The following is a 20,718-nucleotide window of genomic DNA, read 5'->3' as shown; positions in this document are numbered from 1 at the left end:
CCAGTGGGGTGTATTTATTTGCTTTGACATGGGAGTGTCCATAATGTTTTGCTGAGCCTTCTGTTTTTCTCTAAGAGGTCATTTCATAATTCTGTAGTTACGTTGGGAAGATTTCCTTATCAGCCTCTGACAGGTCTATTGAAGCACCACAGGATGCCCTTTCTTGTGGAATATCTCTTTCTACTGTCATTTACTTTAATTTCTCACCATTTAATGCTCCACTGTACCAAATGTGTTTAGCTGTTCTCTAGTATTGTCTTTCCCAAGGCTGTTAATTTCCCTGACAGATTCCTGCATTTGCCTTAAAGTTTCTGCACATTCAGGCGTTCATGTGAAAATATTAAATGAAAAAAGACATCAAGCCTGTTTACTGAGTTCCAGTGTCAGTATTTACCTAAAGAAATCATGTACTTTACAAAATAATATCAAGCAGAACTTACTACTTAAAACATGCATTTTCTTGTAAGTCACAGTCCAAGAAAAATGGTCATTTTATGTGCTGTGCACTGTGTTCAATTTTTCTACTAATTGAAGAAACATAACCTGTCAGGCTGGCTCTGCTCCCTGGGCTAAGCTGGCTTTGTGCATGGAAAGTAATAGAAGGTTGTCAGTGTCAAGTCCTCCAAGGCAATCTCTCTTAGGCTTGCTTATCTGGGCTTAGAAATCCTGCCTAAAATAACAAAGTCATTCAGCTGATATGCTTCTTGTAGGAATTGTTTGTACTTTGATTATTTTTCCAGGTATTTTTTAAAAATGCAGACGTTCAGTAATGAACCATAGTGATAAATTGTAGTCAATCTTATGGCAACCTTTTTAAGAACTACTGTGTCTTTACTTCTTTACTGTCTTTGTCTTCATTGGAAACCATGTGAAATTCATGACGAAGCTAAGTTTCAAGAAAGCAAAACAGTCCTTAAATTACCTTATTTTAAGACCTTTTTATGATGTCCAGCTCTACTGTGTACATTGGAAACTAGGAGTATACTTTAAACCTCAACTGAGACCTGAAACTGGTTTTATGGTTCTACTTAAGGCATTCTTCTAACTTGGGAATATGTTGTCCAAGTGGAAGTAATTAAAGCTTATGCTTTTTTCCTGTTAAAATGAAGCCAAATTTCGGACAGAGGAAGAGATCTGTGAGGTAGGTATTGATGGAGTGAAAGATGTAGACCTCTGAAAAACGTTTTTTTTGATGCCAGAGTTGGCCGTTTTGGAAACAATCAGATCAAGATTGCACTTGCCAGCTCTGTTTCATGATACTTCAATTTCACCAGATACTGTTCTAAGACTATTTTGAAAAGGATATTTTGGAATCTGATGTGTGAATTCTATTGGGATAAGTTAGCCTTTCTTTCACTGGTGAAAGGTAGGGATTTGGAGAGTTGTTTATACTGTTTTATTGCTGGCTCATGGCAAACCAGCACTTGCAGTAGGATCACAAAGAAGCCAAGTGCTTGGCTGGTCTGATAGCCATGACATTCTCCTGGCTTTGAAGAGACATTATTTATATGCTGATGAATTGTTGGGAAATTTTTCATTGTCAATCTTAGTGTTTTGAACGGATTTTAAGATTTTTTGAAAATGTCTTTTTCTTAAAGAAGCCTAGAGACAGCAGTATTGCCAAGGAGGTTTCACTGGGATTGCACTATGTGCAAGTTGGATCAGTACTTTGTCCCAGTTGTATTTCTGGCAATACTTCATGTGCTAAGCACAATATTTTCAGTCATGTACAGCATACTTATCTATGCCTGATAAGAAATGCTTTCAAACTTTGTAATATTCAACCTGGGACAAGGTATTCTTCATGTACCTTAGGCTAATAAATTCCTGAAATAAAAAATACAGTAGTCAAGAACACATTTAAAAGGGTATAGGAATTCCAAAATAAACTTAAAGAATGGTATTTTTTCCTTTTATCATTTGCTAGTCTTCTAAATTCCTTCAGCTTTCAATAGTTGTAGAAAATATCATCTCATGGCCAAGAGGAATAGCCCCGGAGCTATTGGATAAAGCACTGTCACAGGAGTCAATAATTCCTTATTCTGTATCTTCTGTAGAACAGCATGCTTTGCATTCTCAGATGACATGTTTGAAGGACAGGACTCTTCACAATGTTTATGTTGGTTTTCATAGTGGACTCTTGCCCAGAAATATTAAGTGTTTCAGTACAAGAGTGGAAAAGGGATCTCTAGCTACAGTGTAGTCTTAATGGTTTTGAACTTTAAACATCTGAAGCTAGTACATTGTCAAAGTTTTTCTTTTTAAGAAGCTAATTGGAAAATACCAGTTGCTGGAACAAAAGTTATCTTATTTCAGACTGCTTATTTAGTACTTCTGAAACCAAAAGCTGTTGCCAGTGTTTTAAATCAACCGTAAATGAAAAGCTCTAAAACCTCTGGAATAAACCTGTGTGGACTTTTTCTGATGCAGTTTCTAAATGTTACACATGCCAAATAATTCAGGAAGTTTTGCAGTTTCACTTGTGCACAATACAGTTTCATTGCCTTCTTTGTGGTATTTGAGCAGGGCATCTTTAACCTCATTATCCTGCTGCATGTCAGAGCTGCCTTTGTTTCTCCTAGTCCAAAGAGTGGAAATGTTTCCTTTGACTAAGAGTTTCCCTGGCCTCTGCCTGGCAGAGGCACCAAAACAAGGGACCTGGTAGATATGGTAGAAGTCAGAGTGCAGAGCTATGAAACTTTATTAATCCGGGCCTGTTTTTGTATGCCAACCTGCTGAGGGGGGAGTGCTCTGGTTATGTAGTTAAATTGCACAGAAGGCTGGCTGAAACCTGGCTGGTGGCCTGTGGAGCAGCACTGTTACAAGGCTCTGTACATAAAATGGAAAAAAGTAGTGCCAAGTACAGTTCTTTCATCTCCCTCCTTAAGACAAAATTGTCTTTACATTTTGCGTTATTTTCTTGAAGAGGTGTGTGATGTTTATTTTACATCTGTGGCTCCTCACAAAATCAGCTGTGCAGGGGAAGACCTGGCCAGAGGAATCCTGGATTGCCAGTGTCGGTTGTCAATCCTTTGGGAGCTGAAGGCAATGTTGACACTCTGAATGAGATCACCAAGTACAAATCACTTCTGCAAATCAGATGAAGTGTCATCTTTTGCAGTTGACTGGCTAGCAAACTGCATTCCTGCCTTTCCCCTACCTTTCAATAGTAAATAATTAGGGTCTGTGTGAATCATACATTTCACAAAGGTGTACAAATGTAATATAAACTACTAGATACTAGTTGTTAACTACTGCCTCTTGATGGTGACTAAATGCAAGTGATTGTTGTGGGGTGATTGATGTAATTTGTATTCATACATATACTGTGACTATAAGGACTTTTAAGAAGTAAATACATTTAAAGTATTCTGGCATTTGTCAAGATGAACTGTTAAAGGACACTTGTCTTTGAAGATGTGCTCCCTTGCTGTTCAAACTTCAGTCAAAAGTCTGGTACTTACTGCCTGATGTAGAGATCAGTTTAGCTCTGGATAAGGATAACTGCTGAATTCTGTGCTCTTGGTCAAAATCTGTGGGATGTGCCTAGGGAGCCTCCTTGAAGAGTGGTGTGGACATGTTTGCATTTTACCAGTTCACTTGCGTAATATACGTTAGTATCACTGCAGACTGAATGTTCTAAAAGGAAACTGATGATGTCTGATCTTTTCTTTTCCAGACTATCATTCTACTCTGGCCATTCTTCATTCTCCATGTACTGTTTGCTCTTCGTAGCAGTAAGTATACTCTTTCCATCTAAGTGATAACAAAAGATCTGTTAGCTACCCAGTACTGAATATTTACTTGGCTGCTATGCATATGGCTTTTTTAGGATGTTTGTCTGGTACAGCTAAAGACTTCTCAGTAGGAGTTGTAAGGGTGGTGATACTGGGACAAGAGGTAGAATGATGTTCAGTATGCCTAAGAATACTTAATATGGTACTTGGCTTGTGTGCCGTGTCTAAAATGAGCCCAGTGACAAATGTGTTTTGAAATGATGATGCTACTTTAAATGTAACTAAATTTAAGTATTATAAACCTTATAAAATTTATAAGGCTTATAATACTTTTAAATTTATAAGCCTTATAAAAATCTATAATGAAACCTATCTGATCTAATGAGATGTGCAAAGCCTATTTTAAAATAAAGCAAAGACCCTTAAACACATATCAAGTATGTCTGGGCCCATAAACACAAAACAGCAGATCAAATTGAATTTTCAAATTCCTTTTTATTTTTCCGTATTTTTTAAGGACAGAGAGGCAATAGTGAGGAAAGCAAGGGGACAGTAAATATTAGTGATAAGATCAATTCAGAAGTGCTTCATTTAGGGATTACTATATTTTCATTGCAATTGTTCTCATGAACTAGGACAAATAATCTTCACTCTTAGGGAAGATTGATTTTGTTGTTCTCCCTTTGCTAAAAGTGTTAACATAGAAGGCATTAACAACTTTATGGAATTTTGTTGTTAATGTAGTTGAAAATTAAACTCTAGTCCTGGACATAAGTTGCTAACATAATATATGCATTCCATGATTTTTACAGACCTCAGATTAAATTTTCTTTTTTTTGTCTTTGTTGCATTTTAATTTTTTCACTCTCTCAAGGCATTAGTATCACGTCCACTGTGAGTGAACCAATTGTTCATACTAAACAAAACCCCTACAACTACACACAGAAGAGGTGGCTCTTCAATATGGTTTAGGCAGTTTTTAAGCTTTATTTTAAAATAAAGCTATCTCAGAAGCTTGATGTTCAGTTTTGATCTGTTATGCAGGTTTTTTTATGGCTAAACCTGTTCAGATTGTCTCCCCTGCATACCAGTCTTATCTAATGTAAATACAAAGAGTTCATAAAAGTATTATATCCTGGGTTTGACTCAAATATGGTGGTATGATTTCCTGTTGGCTGTTAAAGTTTTTTTGCTCATTATGACTGGTTATCTCCAAAATTTTATGGGTCCACTCATAATAGTGCCTCAAAGCCAAACCCACTCTTTCCATAGTACAGGGAAGCAATTACTGCTGTACAGAGAGCACCCTAATACTGACTTGCCCTTCTGGGCCCAGTCAGACCCTTCTCATCCAACATCTTCTCACATGGTTTTGTTAAACAACTTGATAATGTGATAATGAGATACAAACCTGAAGATAAGAAAAACCTTGGTAGGTGTGTAGCAATGTGTATTGTTTATAATTCATACTGACTGAATTACAGTTGCCTGTCAGAGATCTGGAACTGTCTGAGCTTTTACCTCTGTCCCATGTAAGGCATGTTCTTCTGCAGCCTGGGTAAAGGGTGGTGGTCAGGAGAATTCTCAGCTCATTAATTGAAGGTAATGGGTCACATTAGGTAATACAACTCTCTAGATGCATACAAGACAGTAGAAGATGTCTTGAACAGCCTGGAGTTAAGACCTTGTTTAGTTAACCTACTGCGCTTGGAAAAAATTCAGCCTTTGGCAAGAAAGTAAAGAGTTCTTTATTTTGAAGTTACTAACTTCATGTGGCTTGAATAATGCTTTCTGGAGTGCCTGTGGCATACTCTTTTGAACCCATGCAAAGAGCTTGTCTGGAAAGTTCTTGAAGAGGAAATTATGAGCCTTAGCTGTCTTGGGGCTTTGTGTGTATGAGTTTGATTCTTGGCAACCTCCCACATGGGCAGGTGTCAAGTCAGTGCAAATCAAACCCTTCCTATGCAAGCTACCTCAAAATACCATGAATCCTATCCTTGTGTCTGTCCTGGTTCTGACACTTGCTGTGCTCAGAGCTGTCCTTGTGTTCACTCAGTTCTGTAGTAACTGCAAAACATGGCTTTGCTTAGTAGCATCCTTAAACTAGAGGGGTACAAATGCCTTTAACTCTTCTAGGATGACAGGAAGTGTTTCATTGGAGATGACTTTGTTTTCCATTAATTAGTCAATGAGTTTCCAGAGCCCTGTCTGTTTCTGCACCCATTTTTTGTCTTTGGCTGAGCCATATTGCCCAGTAAAAATAAGAGGCTTTGTGGAGATTAGATTTCTACTTCCTTCTGTCTGATAATAAGATTACTCATTATTCATAAAAACTGCTATGAGGCCATTGTAGGGACATCTGAAGAAGGTTAATGGCTCCTGTGCAGCATGTTTTTGTCTTGCTGATTTACATAGCCGTAGTGCATACCAAGAAACCAAATCGAGTTCAGATGTCTTCAAAAGGACAGATAGTGCCAGAGGTGAAGAAAACACACACTCACACACACACACAGTTGCCCATGTGGCAAGGCAGAGTGCTGCAGCTGGCTCCAAGCCAAACCTGCAGCACTTGATGCCTTGTTTGTTTTCTGAACTCTGATGCTGGCTTCATCTGTGCCTTGCACCCGTTCTGCAGCCATGGGCTGAGTCAGCAGCAGGACAGGCTGTTAGCATGTGGCATTACTCAGAGGCTGTGTTAATGATAACCAGACACTAGCATGCTGCTTTCTGGGCCAGCTGGAGGAGTCTGGTGTGTGTGGATGTGTACTGCAGAAAGTGTGCTCTTAAGAGGTAGCTGCTGAATGCAGTATGTGTCAGGTGAACCCTTCACTGTAGAGAACCAGTCCTTGGAGGAGCAGCTGAGGGAGCTGGGGGTTCAACCTGGAGAAAAGGAGGCTCAGGGGTGACCTTACAGCTCTCTACAGCTGCCTCAAAGGAGGCTGTAGCCAGGTGGGGTCCTAGGCAGCCAGCAGCAGGATGAGAGTACTTGGAAAAGATTGTCAACCATTAGACCGGGCTACACCTGGGGGCATGGTGGAATTGCCATCCCTGGAAGTAGTTAAGAGAAGTGTGGATGTGACACCTGGGGACATAAATGAGTGCTGGACTTGGCAGTGCTGAGTTGACAGTTGAACTCAAATGATCTCAAGGCTCTTTTCCAACCTAAACAATTCTGTGATTCAATGACATTTTTGACTTGGCAAGCGTTTGGACTTCTTGAAGAGTCTGAATTATGGTAAAGGAGTATTCCTTTCTTCTTCTTGCCAGGAGATTGCCAAAATTATTTGAGTCCTGACTGCATGGCTTTGCTGGTATCAGGAGAAAAAGCTGCAATTTTGAACGTAATCCTATGCTGCGTGTCCCATCTCGTAGCAGAGGCCACACATGGAAACACAACTCACTGTATTAGTCATCAAATCCTCTACTTTAACTCTTTGTTGCATGGAAATGTTAGTTTATATTATCCATCTGTTTAAATAAGCCGCAGTATACATCAAAGCACAGAGATCATTGCACCTGTATAAAAGCTGTTGTGTCAAGCTAGACAAATTTAAAGCTTGAGTTTTCAGTCCACTCCCAGGTTAAAGTTAAGTTTCTTATGTTTCCTAACATAGAATTAATGAAACCCCAGAAAAAACCTGCTTGCACTCTGTCAGTCTAGGAAGCTATGGTGGAGAATGTATTTTGAGACTCATTTGGCAGAGCTAGATGGGTTAGTTTGGGTCCAAGCAGAGCTGTTATCTCTGGGATCAGAGCTTCTGCCAACAGCAGCTTTGTGTGCAAGCTAGAGGGAGTTTGACCGCAGCAGTATGTGGGAATCCAGTGACCTAATAACAGATGATGGATCCCAAATTATCTGTGTTGTCCTCTCCTGATGCTGCTCCTTTTTTTCCACAATTAAACAGCTGGCATGACCTCTCCTGTTTCAAAACTATTGAATCCTGGTTTGGAAATGGGAGAGCAAGTGTAGTGGAACACCTCTTCTACCAGTGTCTATGTGACCCCAAACTAGCACCTTGGCCCTAGAGGGGGGGATGCCGCAGGCAGTTTTTGCTTTGACTTCTCAAGTTAAGTATGTTTAAAAAGTTATTTTAAATTAAAATATTAAATGCATGCTGCCATCAGTAGTGAGAACAGTTGGCAGAAATGAGTGTGGCCCTGAGGATTATGTTTCTGTAAGAGAATCAGTTTTGGCTCTAGCTGGCCTGGGCACTTCCCTGCCAGCACTTCCCTATCCCAGGATGAAGAACAGGGCTGCACAAACCCAGCCAAGAGGCACTGCTGTTCTGGGGATGGCAACGTGTTTGTGCTGCTTAGACTTGGGACAGAAAGGGATGATGAATCTTGCACAATGTAACTTGAGTGGCTCTTGTACAAGTCATTGGGAACATTTTATGTATCCAAGGTCACATGGAATTACAGATGAGGAGGGTAACTGGTGTTTTAATGGCTGGGACTGAAAAAGGCTGCAGCCTTCTTTTGCAGAGAGATCATAGGAAAAACACAAGTGAAAACAGGCTTTAGGTTGCTTTTGTTACTCAATGCTCCCAAATGTGCCAGTCAACCTCTGCTCTCAAATTCTGATTTTGATTGTTTATGTTGGGATGGGAGGTTGAGTGAAACAGTACTTAAACAAGAGTCTTTCGCATAGTATTTTAGCTATGTCTGTTTGCACAGCACCCATTTCTTCACTTTTGCAAATGCTTTTGACTAGAGCCACAGAACTGTCTTTATTGTGTTCCTTGCCCACATGAAAGTTGAGGACTAGTCTTCCAAAACTAATGAAAACACATGTCTTACTGAAAATGCTTTGTTTGGCTGTAGCTGTGCATAGTATCAAGTACCTTACTTTCAGCAGATTAAAAAATAACCGGTAACTGGTCATGCTGCAAGGCTCAAGTATGGAAGCACTCACGCTTCTACCTGTATGTGCTCCTGGTATTCTTGTAATATTGTTATTTAGACTTTTTATGGTAAGGAAACAAAAGAACCTGATTTCTCCGTGGTTTGCTTGAAAGTTAGGGCCACTAGTAATAATTCCAGTATTGTGAACTGGCTCCTCTAGGACTGAGCTGAAAGCAATACATTGCAGTGCTCTAGTTCTAGTAAATGTTAAAGTACTAACTTCCAGTGGTTTTTTTCCTCTCAGAAAAGAGGTAAATGTTGTATTCCAATTTACAACAAAATAAAATGTTACTGTTTATCCTGCTCTACAGTAAAAATTATGTCAATGTGAAATTATTTTGGCAATGTACAGCCAAATTGAGGCTGGAGGATTAAAACCCAAACAAACCTCATTGCTCACTGGACAAGTAGTATTTGTTTAGAACAGATTTGATTACAGTGTTGATATTGAATTGAAAGCTGAGCTGTTACTAGTAACAGGAATTTATGCCCATTGCTTAGGAGGCAGCTTTTGCACATCAGTTGCCTTTGACAGCAGAATGCAGCTATCTTAAAGAGCCCAGACTGGTACATATTCTGCCTTTTCTTGGTAGTTCAGCCATTTCCCCCCAGTTCAGCTCTCCCATAGATCAGTTCCCTGTAGGGCTGTTCAAACATTAGAGCTGACACAGGGAAGACAGATATGGTCAGAGTAATAGCGATATACCACCCCTTTGAACAGCAGCTCAGGCATACCCCCACGCTGAAGGCACTGCAGACCTGTATCTTTCCCTCACTGGAAGGGGAAGAACTAATTCTGAACTGTGGCTTCTTTCTTTTTTTTCTGCCTAATCAAAATAAAACAAAAGACATACAATAATGCAGATCGGGCAGGGTCATAAATATGTATTTATGAAGAGGAGGTGATTTCATTAAAAAAACAAAATGTATTGATAGTCATCAAAGTCTAAGTCCCTTTTTGATTTTATTCCTTTATTTTTTTTTTAGAAGCTCAGCTCATGAGTGACTCATGAATTCTTCTGTGGCTCTGTATTCCTTTTAGAATACAGTTTTCTGTTTGGATGTGAGCCTGCTGTGTTTAAAAGTAGATGGGAGAGACATTATCCATATTTCTGGTTTGCAGGCAGTGTCTTGTTGCCTGATGTCTATAGCTGTGTGTTTATTCATAGATACAGTGCTTCCAGGTACAAAATAAAGTGTTGCACTTTAATTTATAATATTTGCATAAGTGTAAGATTGTATATGACACACATATTGTGGTTCTTTTGTGCTCAGAACTGCAATTTTTAAACTGTTTACTGGATTTCTTATATTTCCTTGAATTCCAGAGTTTGTACTATCTGAAATATGATTAATAATTCTTATACAAAGCGATTTGAGTAACAGCATTTATGTGAAGGCATCTCTCAAGTTTCCCATAACAAGCAGAAAGGCAAGAGCTATTCTGCAAACATTTATAGATGTAGGAGAAAGCTTTGAAAATCTCTGAAGGGAGCCTTTCTCTCTGCTGTTTCTCTCCTTAGTCTGAGCAGGGAAGAGGTGTCTGGATTGCTGAACAGGACTATAACAGGGATGGCAGATCACTTACCTGTATCACATATCTCTGTGTATCTGTCTAAATGTTTGGTTTCAGTTGCTTTATAACATTATGCAGGAATCTATCCTGAATGTCTCAGCTTGTCTTTTCTCTTGGAGGATCATATTTTAATATGGGCTGTTATCAAAGATGCTCAGATGCAAACTGTCTGGTGCAAGTGTGTTGTAGTGTGACGACTACACTGCCCTCTCCTCCACGAAAGGCTACAGTGTGTATTTACTGATGGAGTTGGAGGGTGAATAGTTACTCTGGCACTCTGTGCATCTTCCCAGCTCCCTAATGGAAGACTTTGCAGTCTTAGGCAAGGGGTATTGTCTCCTGGAGGTCCTTAGGATATATATAAAAATGAAATTTTCCTATTTTACAAATGTGCCTGGATTCTCAGCTGTTAATGCCTAATCCCAGGCCTTCTGAAAAATTTTGCCCCATCTTTTCATATTAGTGCAAAGGCTGTTTTTGCGAAGACTTCAAAACACTGGTGCTTCCTGTGCTTTTGCTTCCTTCCACCCCTGCCTCATTAACAAAACCACCTATACACAGTAGCTCCATATCTACTCCCTCCACCTCTGAAATCCCAAAGCAAACCATATACTTGTGGACTTGAGTGTGCTTAAGCATTCCTAAATCAGAGGTTCTTGGTTTGGGAAGAATCCCTATGGTTTGTGGCTCTTGGGACTTTTTGGGTCAGCAGACCTGCTTTGAAGTATGAGCTTTCCTAACAGCAGCTGGTAATGGATCCAAATAGTGACTGTAACCACAGGAGTATTTTGTGCCTCCTGGACAGCAATGCCATAGGGCTCTTCTGTACTGCTCAGGCAGATACCATAAACCAAAGACAGACATGACTAATAGTAAATGTTAAGCTAAGTAAAGTACATTCCATTTAATTGCTCACTTCTAAACTTCTATCAACTACAAAGATCTCTCAAAGTAGGGATTTATTTCATGAGAACTGATTTTCTCCAACTTTGTTTTGTCTCCAGAGTCTTACTTGCACTTGGACAAACTGAGAAGTGTTTTCATTTCTCTGTGTCACAGGGGAGTTTTCTCTCTTGGAAACTGTTCCCTCACTGTTCTGCTCTTAAGTTAATGATGCAGTGATTCCCTTACGGTTTGAGAGATGGAAATAAGAGTGAAAATAGGTAAATATCTAAAGGGAAGGTTTGCCTTGCTCCTGTTCTTTAGGACAAGACCCCTATAGGAAATACAATTACTGGGGTCTTTTGGTATCAGGAGAAAATCTATTTTTGAAAAGTATCAGAACAAATCAGTTGGTACAAGTAGTACCATTACTTGGTGGGGGAACACCACCACAATCCCTCTCCTCTCCAGATTTCTTCCTTTTGACATCCATTCTTGAACAAGTGAAGGAGGATTTCCCATACCTTAATAGGCAAATTTATTTTGCAGTGCAGAATTTCTGTATAATTGGGTTTTGGAAAAAAAACAGGAGAAGGTATTGAATGAAAATAACCAAGGAGTATTAGATATTGAAACTAAATATCTGAAATAAGATCTTGGTTGGTGAACTGAATAGGTTTTGGTAGATTTAAAAGAATTTTGTGGCCTTAAACTGAAGAAGTATTATATTAGCTGTTAGGAAGTTTCCTTATGAAGCCACATGGTTGCACCTCCCGAAGCCCATGTAGGAAACACAAGTCACTGTACTTCCAAATTAAGTAGGCATGTGTTTATGTAAATTAATACTGCTCTGTTGAAAGAGCAAATGCTCAAAAGCCATGCTAGAAATGTGGAGTAGCAAATAATTCTCCAGTTGCAGAGACCCTTCCATTCATGATTGTGGCTTCTTGCAAGAAGCCACAAAGTAGCTGTGAGTTTCTCTTCATTGCTTGTCTGTATTTTTAGAAATGAAGTACTAGACCACAGATTAAGAAGAAATTTCGTTCAGGACGTGTGTGGCAGAGGACATATTTTCATTATGGAGTAAACTAGTAGGGAAAAAAACCTCAAGATTATTTAATCCCATTAAAAAGAAGTCTCGTGAAATCTCTTTGCACTTTTAAAAGGAATGAATGAAGCAAACACAAGAAGCAGCAGGATGGGGGAATGGAGAGCGATGGAGCACAGCTAAAAGACAACTGGTGAAGGATCAGAATGCTCAGAACAGTGTGGAGGGAGGCTGGCATGGTCAAAATGCTGACAGGAGTGGGTCACTACCAGAGCAGCTTGGGATGCTTCTGCTGTGTTCATAGGCTCACAAATTTGTTCTCTGCAATATGAGAAATGCTGGTAGGAGGCATTTCATTAGTATTCCCAGATGAGATTTCCTAAAGTTCCTGTGGCTTCTATAGATCACAAGTTTTTCTTATATACTTAGTCCTTTCTAGAAAAGAGGCTTGGGTGGAGAGACAGGGATTTGCTTCTACTTTCTTTCTCTGAGGCTATTCTGTGACTTCAAAGAGGAGCAAAGGAACCTGAAGTATGCCATAAAGGAGGAGGTTCTGTCAATAGCATGAAGCCACTGCACTCTGTTAGTCAACAGGGTCAAAACAGTAGCAAGGGTTAATGCAGCATGGAGCTAGGACATCTCCATATTGTGCATTTAATTCTACATAAGGGCTAAAACTATATATAGGAAAATTTTGAATATTTCCAGTGTTAACCTTGATTTACATTTAATCAATCATCGGCAAAAGTTCCTCCTCTCCTTGGCTGCTGTATTTTCCTGCGTGGCCCTGATGCCTGTTGCAGCCAGACATGTTGCTGTTGTTTTTCTAAGAGCAAGTCACAGTAGTGGGAAGAAGCTTGGCAGGGTAGCACAACTCAGAGCCTGTTAAAAGCAGTATCAGTTTGAAACTACCAGCTTAAAAATAACGTGGCATTTGCTGTTGCAGCAGCTGGTTAATAAGCAATTATTTTCAACTTAACAAAAAAAAAAAACAAAACCAAAAACCCAAACCCAACTGTAACCAGAATGAACAGCTGCTATTTCTGAAATTAAACACAGCAATGACCAGTCAGCGTAAGACTGATCTGTGGTGTCATTTCTCACCCTTCCCATACTTAGTTTTAAAACACTGTGAATCTATTTGCTATAGAAGGTGCAAGAAGACCTTTGGCTGTTTCCTGTACAGATAGAGGAGCTGATGGTGTGAAGAATCACCCAGAATTTGTGAAGTCTGTAGCCAACTGCTTATGCTCTGCAGCTGACAGAACAGCTCCAGATCTTCATGATGGGAGATTACTCTCCAAGTACAGAAATCAAGCTTTCATGTAGATGTCAAATCCAAATTTCTTGTCTGATGCTTTCTCAAGCAGAAAGAATTTGCCTAAAGCCAAAGATTGCTTTATTGGTCATTCAGTGCACTGAGCTGGCATCCTTCCAAGCTGGCATTTGCATGCCTTGCCCCATTTTCTTCGTGTTCATAGGTAAACCTATTTTCTCACATATCTGCAAAAAGGTTGCATAACCCTTTTTTTTCCTACTACGGCTATACACCCTTTGCAAACTTCCAAAAATGTTTATATGGAAAAAAAACTTCATTGCAGCAAGGTATTTTAACTGCCTTCAGGAAAATTTAGTGGGAATAGGGAAAGAGTGAAGTACAGCCAGTATTAAATCATCAGCCAGCTCTTCAGGCTACCAGCATATGCTCCTGGGACCTTCCTCTGCTCCATCAGGCACTTTGTAGTGTTCTGGTCTACTGTTGGTAAATCCAGAAGTAATATCACAGTAAGTCCATTAAAACACCTTTTGTTAAAAGAACTTGGTGTGACAGATAATTTCTGAAGTGGCTAAACTGTATTTTCCCTAGTGGTGAGTTTGAGGCTCACAGAAATATGCAGTGCCCACCAATCTGAAGGGGAAAAATTTATTTCAGTTTAGTCTTAGATGTAGCTTCTTTAGAGGCTGATTCTACCCTGACCTTGCTATTAAAGAAAACTGTTTATGGATAGGGTTGATCTTTTTGATGCTCCATTTATAGCTGAAAATGTCAGCATGCCAAAATTATGATGTAAGTTACTAAGAGAAACATTCCCCAAATGTTTAACTTTGGAAAGTATCACCTCTGCATCTACAGTGTCTTCTCTGTGCCTGTATTTACATGGTAAATGTACTGCTTCTCAAGGTTAGCCATGGCTTTTGAAGTTGGCAGTGGAGGGTTTTACCGTCAGGCACCAGTGCTGCTTGGTGCCTGATGCTTGTGTGTTGGTTTCTACATCACTCAAGACTGTCAGCTGAGGTTTTGTCCCTGGCCTGAAGTTTCTAAGTGTCTCTGTGAAGATATACTTGAAATGTTAAATATAACTTCCAAATGTATTGTTTTGTCAGTGAATGCAGTAACTATGCTGCTTTCTTTGGTGATAGGATTAAGTTTCAGAATAAATTCAATTATGTTTACAGAATGTAATTAGAGAAACTAGAGAGCTAGACAGATGTAGACAGACAGATCCTAGACAGACCACAGAAGAAACAGAGCTGGGGTCTTGGATTAGATTAGATAGGAAACAATACTGCAAAATTTAGATAATACATCAAAAACACAGATATACACAACAAAAGCAGACCTGAGGGGAGGGAAAATACATGGGAACTTGAAATATCCACAAGAGTGGTAGTATGGTTAATAGGCAGCTGAAAAGAGTGAGGAACACAGCTCAGTGAAATATACCAGTGACAACTGAGAAATGCTATCATTACATCAAGTTAGTTCTGATACTTAGCTACAGCTGCAATGCTATGCTAAAAGCTGATAATACTAAAGGTGACTGGAATTGAGAATGAAGTTTAAAAACTTGTCAGCTCTATGAATAGTAAATGTAAACTATTTTGTGTATAAGCCTTACATGTAGTTCATGCAGGAGTAAAATACTGGTTTGACTTCCACTGGATTCTTTTTAAGCCTTAAGTGGCTCTAGTATTACCAGGACCTTTATCCTGAAAATACTAATTTGTCATATTGGTACAAATGGAACAATATGATGGTGTTATATATAAATTAAAGTCCAAAACTATCAAACCCTGCCTTGGCAGCCTTAAAAGTACAACTATAGCACCTGGAACAGCTGTGAATATTACTTCAGTAAAATTTCAATCAACTCTTTGAAAAGACCCAACACAATTTTACTGCATCTGTGCTTTCTGCATTTTGTAACTAATTTCTCTTTTTCTTTCAGCTTTATCTTCAGGCAAGAATGAAAGGAGACTGGGCAAGACTTGTACGTCCTACTTTACAGTTTGGTCTTATTGCTGCATCCATCTACGTGGGTCTCTCACGTGTTTCTGACTACAAGCATCACTGGAGTGATGTTTTAACAGGACTTATCCAGGGCGCAGTGGTAGCTGTGCTCATTGTAAGTAATTCCTGAGGGGGCGGGTGGGTGTGAATGCTGCTTTTATGAACAGCACCTTAGAATAGCAGGCTGAATTGCAGGCTGTGTTCACAGAAAAGCAAACCTGTATTTCTAACGCTTCAGAAATTGCTGAAACAGGGAAACAACTCCTTGAACTGGTTGTAGCAATAGTACTTTGGGGAGTGAGATAAATGGTAGTTTTAGCCATTGGACAACATGACATAGCCTTTTCTCAAGAGCTTTTCAAATAACTAAGATGGAAATGGTAACTGCAAACCAAGGCCTCTCTATATAAATCAAGCTTTTTGCTTCTAGCCATATTTGAAATCCCAAGTACAATACCAGAGGACATAATATAAAGTAAGTTTTATACAGTAAACGGGGGAAAAGGCCTTGAATGAGTACAGCACCAAAGTGTCTGCGCCTTTGCCACCTTACACAGTGGTTTTTTCAGTCTGATGGGAAACTAAAGCCCTTCTGCACCATTTCTTGTGTGCATTCCTAGTACTAAAAATGTGTTCACAACAAGGAACAAACATGTGAAGCTCAGCTGTACTGATGAGTATAAAGTTATCCCAGGAAACAGACACTTGCCTAAACTTATCACAGCATGCCCAGTTGTCTGAGTGACAACAATTGTACTGGGTCTCACCAGAATGCAATGGCTAATTCATCCACAGATAATTTTGGATCAATGGGAATGAACTGAGGTCTTACTGACAGATTCAGTTATCAAGAACTGAGGCTCAGCTGGGAAGAACAGCCTCCACAATAAATGCTTTGTCAGCTTTCTCAGGTCAGAAGGGCTCAAGACAAAGCTGTCTACTAGCTGCAATCAATAATCAAATCTTGGAGCAGCTCTGGGAAATCATACAGGCTGCATTAGCCGTTACTAAATGGCAACATGTTGGCATGATCCTACCCCTTTTTCTAACAAACAGTACAGAGAGTAAGAAACATCAGAGATCAAAGAGGTGAGGACACTTTTATTAGGAAAACAAGTTTAGTCAAGGATGTCGGATGATTCAGAAGGTGCTTGGTAATACAAGAAAGAGTAGAAAGTAGCATTACAGAGAGTAGAGTTGAAAGGTCAGGAAATTATTTTAAAAAATATACACTAGCACCAACCACCACCCTCAGACTCTTATCTGAAAGAACTGATGAGTTCCTCTCCAAAACCAGCAAGCTGAGGTTAGAGCATAGCAGCACAGCAACTGCAAACAGATCATCACTAAATTGAGCTGAGGGAATCTGGCATTAAGTGGAAGCTGAAACTCCCCTGGTCTGTAGCTAAAGCAGTGTGCTGGATCATCAGCCAGCTGCCAGCGTGGTGGGAGATTGTTTCTTCTGCCATGGACATTCAAGTGTTCTGCAGTTCTCGGGGTTGCAGTGGGAGGGGAAGACACAATACAGGAAGGGAAAGGATCGTGTGAGGCTCTCACTTATTGCACTCCAGGTAGCACTGTGCCCAGCACATCTGCTATGGGACTTGGTGAAATGAGCAGTGGAAGACAGCAAGCTGCAGAACTGGATCAACCACCTGTCTTGTAGTGAGGGAGATGTCTCCTAGCTGTGAAGAAGTGAGGTGGTATGTTTAAAAGACTGCAGGAAGGAACTACATAGGTAGAGCTGGCCTTACAGGTGCTGGGTCCAGCTAAAGCACCACGTCTCCTGTTCTTTTCCACCTAAATTACAGAAAAAAAATTTAACTAAACTTGCATTGTGGGCCCTCCAAAAGCACATTTTGCTCCTTCATTTAGAGCTATTCAAACTATGGCTGTTGTAATGAAGCAGTGCCTGGTAAGGCAGTCAGTTAGCACAAGCCTTGAATTTGGCTTAAACCATCAGTGACTAACTGGTCAATGGCAAGGTGAAAAAGCTATTGAAAGAACAGATGTCTGAATCTTGTACAAGACTTCCCTGCCATTTTTTAATGTTTTAAACTGATTAAGCTTTTTATTAGTTCCAATCATAGAATTTGCCTGCTGCAGAACCCTTGTTTCAAAGACTTGTGAGTGCAGGAATAATTTAACACTGATTAACGCTTAACACTAATTTGTTCACTTAGGTTGTCTATGTGTCAGACTTCTTCAAAGTGAGAGGATGTACATTTCAACCAAAGGAAGATTCCCATACAACCCTACATGAGACTCCAACAAATGGAAATCACTTTGGCAGCAATCATCAACCATGAAGAATGACCCATATCAACTATATTGCTCTGAATGAAAACAGTTTCACAAGTCTAACTCTGTAATATAAGTAATTGCCTTTAAGGGACTGCTGCTGCTCTTGGATGCTCACTTTACCTGTATATAGTAACATCTACCACAGTTATTGTACATCTAAACTTTAAATTTCTGTTGGTTCAAGCTCTTGCTTAAAAGAAAGCTATTATAATTGTAAATTTTTATTGAAAACTGTAACAAGTTATATTACATACACTGCTGTTTGTACATGCCTTGTTGAATCAACTGTGGTTTAAGTAAACACCATTAAAAGGAATTACTTGATATGGAAGCCACATGTGACACTGATGAATTTGTTCCATCATGTCAGTATAGTTTCTGGAAGACATCTGCTGTTACAGGTAAAGGCTTGCAGCAAACACAATATCTCTCTTGATTTTTGTAATCCCTATTAAGAAGGAAAAAAAATATTAATATTGAAGAGTCTTAACTATAACAACCACTAAAGCACAGTTATAAGCATGTTACAGGTTATTAAATGGAAGTCATTGTATATCCATTTTTAGCCACCCTTAAATCACACTTTGTAATAAAGATGTTATCTGGAAATACAACAGCAATGGTGCTGTTTACCACGATGTCAACATGAGAAAATTTCAAAACTATTCACCTTCAGTCCTCACAATCTGTGCAGCCCCTTGCCCCATCACTTTTCCTTCTAAAATTGCTTAATGTACTGTGAAAGTGAAGTACATACCCTCTGCAAACTTATTTTCCAGTTCTGTGTTCCCAATGGCTTTTGCAGCCTGGCACATCTGCCGAAGCAGTTCTTCTAGCCGCCTCATGCAACGAATTATGCTACCTGTATGAAAGAGCAAGGGACAACGTTGTGCCACATTATGTAACCGGTCCTGAATTGCTCAAAGTAATTGTTCCTTCTACAACCCTGTTCAATTTATCTAGAAGCCAAATGTCTTAAACTTAGTTTCTGTTTGCACAGTAAATTTCTTTGTGAGGCATTTGCTGGAAGGTGTTTCCAAATGCTTGTCCTTTCTACTGTCTTTACATTCTCTAACTAATATTTAATCACACTACTTTCTGGGCTGTTGAGTAATTCCTAGCTGAATTTTTCTTTCAATAACTTGTTAAGACTTCCTCAAAAAGCATAGACCAGTAGGAGATTCACAACTTAGCTGCCTCAAGAACTACCACAGGTTCATTTTGGGATTATTTTTTATAAGCCTTAGTTCTTTTGTTGGCAAAGGCAGTAAAACAGTAAGTGATCTATCTTACCAATCCTGAGCTACTCAAGAGTCCATGGACCACTCTACCAAGCCATTGCATGGTTACAATGACACACATAAGCATCTTGCCACAGCTCCTACACTGCAACCAACACCCACTTGTGATTTATTATGCATTTATCTCCTTTTTGAACTTTCCTCACAGCTCAGCCCAAGTCACTGCTACAAATTTCACAAAACAACTCTAAATGCTTCTGCTCTTCTGGCCACAAGCAAACAGCATCCTGTTTGGTCATCTCCTCCAGCAGCATCTCCGACAGTCAAAATTACTGTAGGCAAAATAACTGCTAATGGGTAAATATGGGATGAAGGGCTTGAGAGCAGCCCTGCTGAGTGGGACTTGGGGGTGCTGCTGGATGACAGGCTATATGACCCATCAATGTGCACCTGCAGCCCAGAAAGCCAATTACATTCAAAGCAGTGTGGCCAGCAGGGCAAGAGAGGTGATTCTGCCTCTGTGCTCTCATGAGACCCCACCTGCAGTGCTGCATCCAGCTCTGGGGTCCCCAGCACAGGAAGGACATCAACCTGTTGGAGCGAGTCCAGAGGAGGGCCACCAGGATGATCAGAGATGGAACAGGTCTCCTTTGAGGACAGGGTGAGAGAGTTGGGGTTGTTCAGCCTAGAGAAGAGAAGGCTCCAGGGAGACCTTATTGTGACCTTTCAATACATGTAAACATTCAAGGTCATGCTGGATGGGGCTCTGAGCAACCAAATCTAGGGGAAGATCTGAGTCTCTGCTCACTGGAGGGGGTTTGGTTTCTACAACCTTTTTACTACCCCTTAAGATATAATATTTGGGGAAAAAAACCCCACAGTATGAAAAGAGCATTGTTCATAGCTCCTGGGAAAGTGGGACATGATAAAGTTAATGCTTCTCTTCTAAAAAGCATTCATAGGGGCTCACTAGGCCATGACAGTTTCTACAGTGAGAACAGTTTGTGTAAGAGCAGCAGTTTGTAAAACCTGCTGCAATGACAGGAGATGGAAAAGCCCACCCATAGGCTACTGAGCACAGAGCACGCACCAACACAAGCGACCTGAGGGCAGCTGCCCCGAGCATGGCAGTGCTGCACTGGGGCTGCCCTGGCTCAGCTGTCAAAGATCCTGCTCGTCTCCATTTACAGGGCAAACCGCGACAGCCATTCCAGGGAGTACTCGTTACAGGCAGCGTAGCTGGGCTTGCTGCACACAGAGTTTTATGTTCAAGAAAACTGCAATTTTAAAATGAATTATTATTGTTTATACTTCCATAAAGCAGGAGCTGGTCTGCAGTTAACACATAAGACATTTAACTCTGTTTAGCATTCTTCCCTAATGGCTTTTAAAAGCTGCTCTTATTTTTATTTCTTCCCACCACATATTTCAGCTTAAAGACAAGGTATTTTCATAAGCAAATCAATGCTACTCCACTTGTGGCAAACACACTTGTTCTTGGAACACTTAGGCTTATTTTGTATTCTGATTTTCTTTTAAATCACTACAGTTACTTGGATAACCAAGGAAAACTACTCTGGGATTTAGGAACACAATCCATTTAAGGCACACATAACCAACAATGGATGCCTGAAGTGCTTCCCTTCATTTTGGATACGGACAGAAAGCACAGAAAACCAGCCTACTGAAAGTTAAGGGAAGAATCATGCATTAACCCCTGTTAAAAGAGATGA

General features: G+C 40.0%; 2 protein-coding genes across 4 annotated transcripts in view; one reads left to right on the top strand and one right to left on the bottom strand.

Moving 5' to 3' along the window:
* PLPP1 (phospholipid phosphatase 1) overlaps nt 1-18,075 on the top strand; it is a 59,720-nt gene extending 41,645 nt beyond the window's left edge. For both annotated transcript variants that reach the window (XM_005490654.4, XM_005490653.4), the window contains exons 4-6: nt 3,680-3,737; nt 15,379-15,555; nt 17,624-18,075. In XM_005490654.4, coding sequence (XP_005490711.1) covers nt 3,680-3,737; nt 15,379-15,555; nt 17,624-17,749 — 361 coding nt within the window. In that variant the 3' untranslated portion in view covers nt 17,750-18,075. The remainder of the gene's footprint in view (nt 1-3,679; nt 3,738-15,378; nt 15,556-17,623) is intronic.
* Nucleotides 17,950-20,718, bottom strand: part of MTREX (Mtr4 exosome RNA helicase) — a 47,487-nt gene continuing 44,718 nt past the window's right edge. Inside the window, exons 26-27 of one of the 2 annotated variants that reach the window (XM_005490652.4) lie at nt 18,502-18,606; nt 17,950-18,192 (exon numbers count right to left, since the gene is read on the bottom strand). In XM_005490652.4, coding sequence (XP_005490709.1) covers nt 18,140-18,192; nt 18,502-18,606 — 158 coding nt within the window. In that variant the 3' untranslated portion in view covers nt 17,950-18,139. Of the gene's footprint in view, nt 18,193-18,501; nt 18,607-19,525; nt 19,671-20,718 lie in introns of those variants that run through there. The other variant, XR_012578217.1, reaches the window with a different exon arrangement.

The sequence above is a fragment of the Zonotrichia albicollis genome, chromosome Z (assembly GCF_047830755.1).
Source record: "Zonotrichia albicollis isolate bZonAlb1 chromosome Z, bZonAlb1.hap1, whole genome shotgun sequence".
Lineage (NCBI taxonomy): Eukaryota > Metazoa > Chordata > Aves > Passeriformes > Passerellidae > Zonotrichia > Zonotrichia albicollis.
This window is presented reverse-complemented; position numbering and strand designations above follow the sequence as displayed.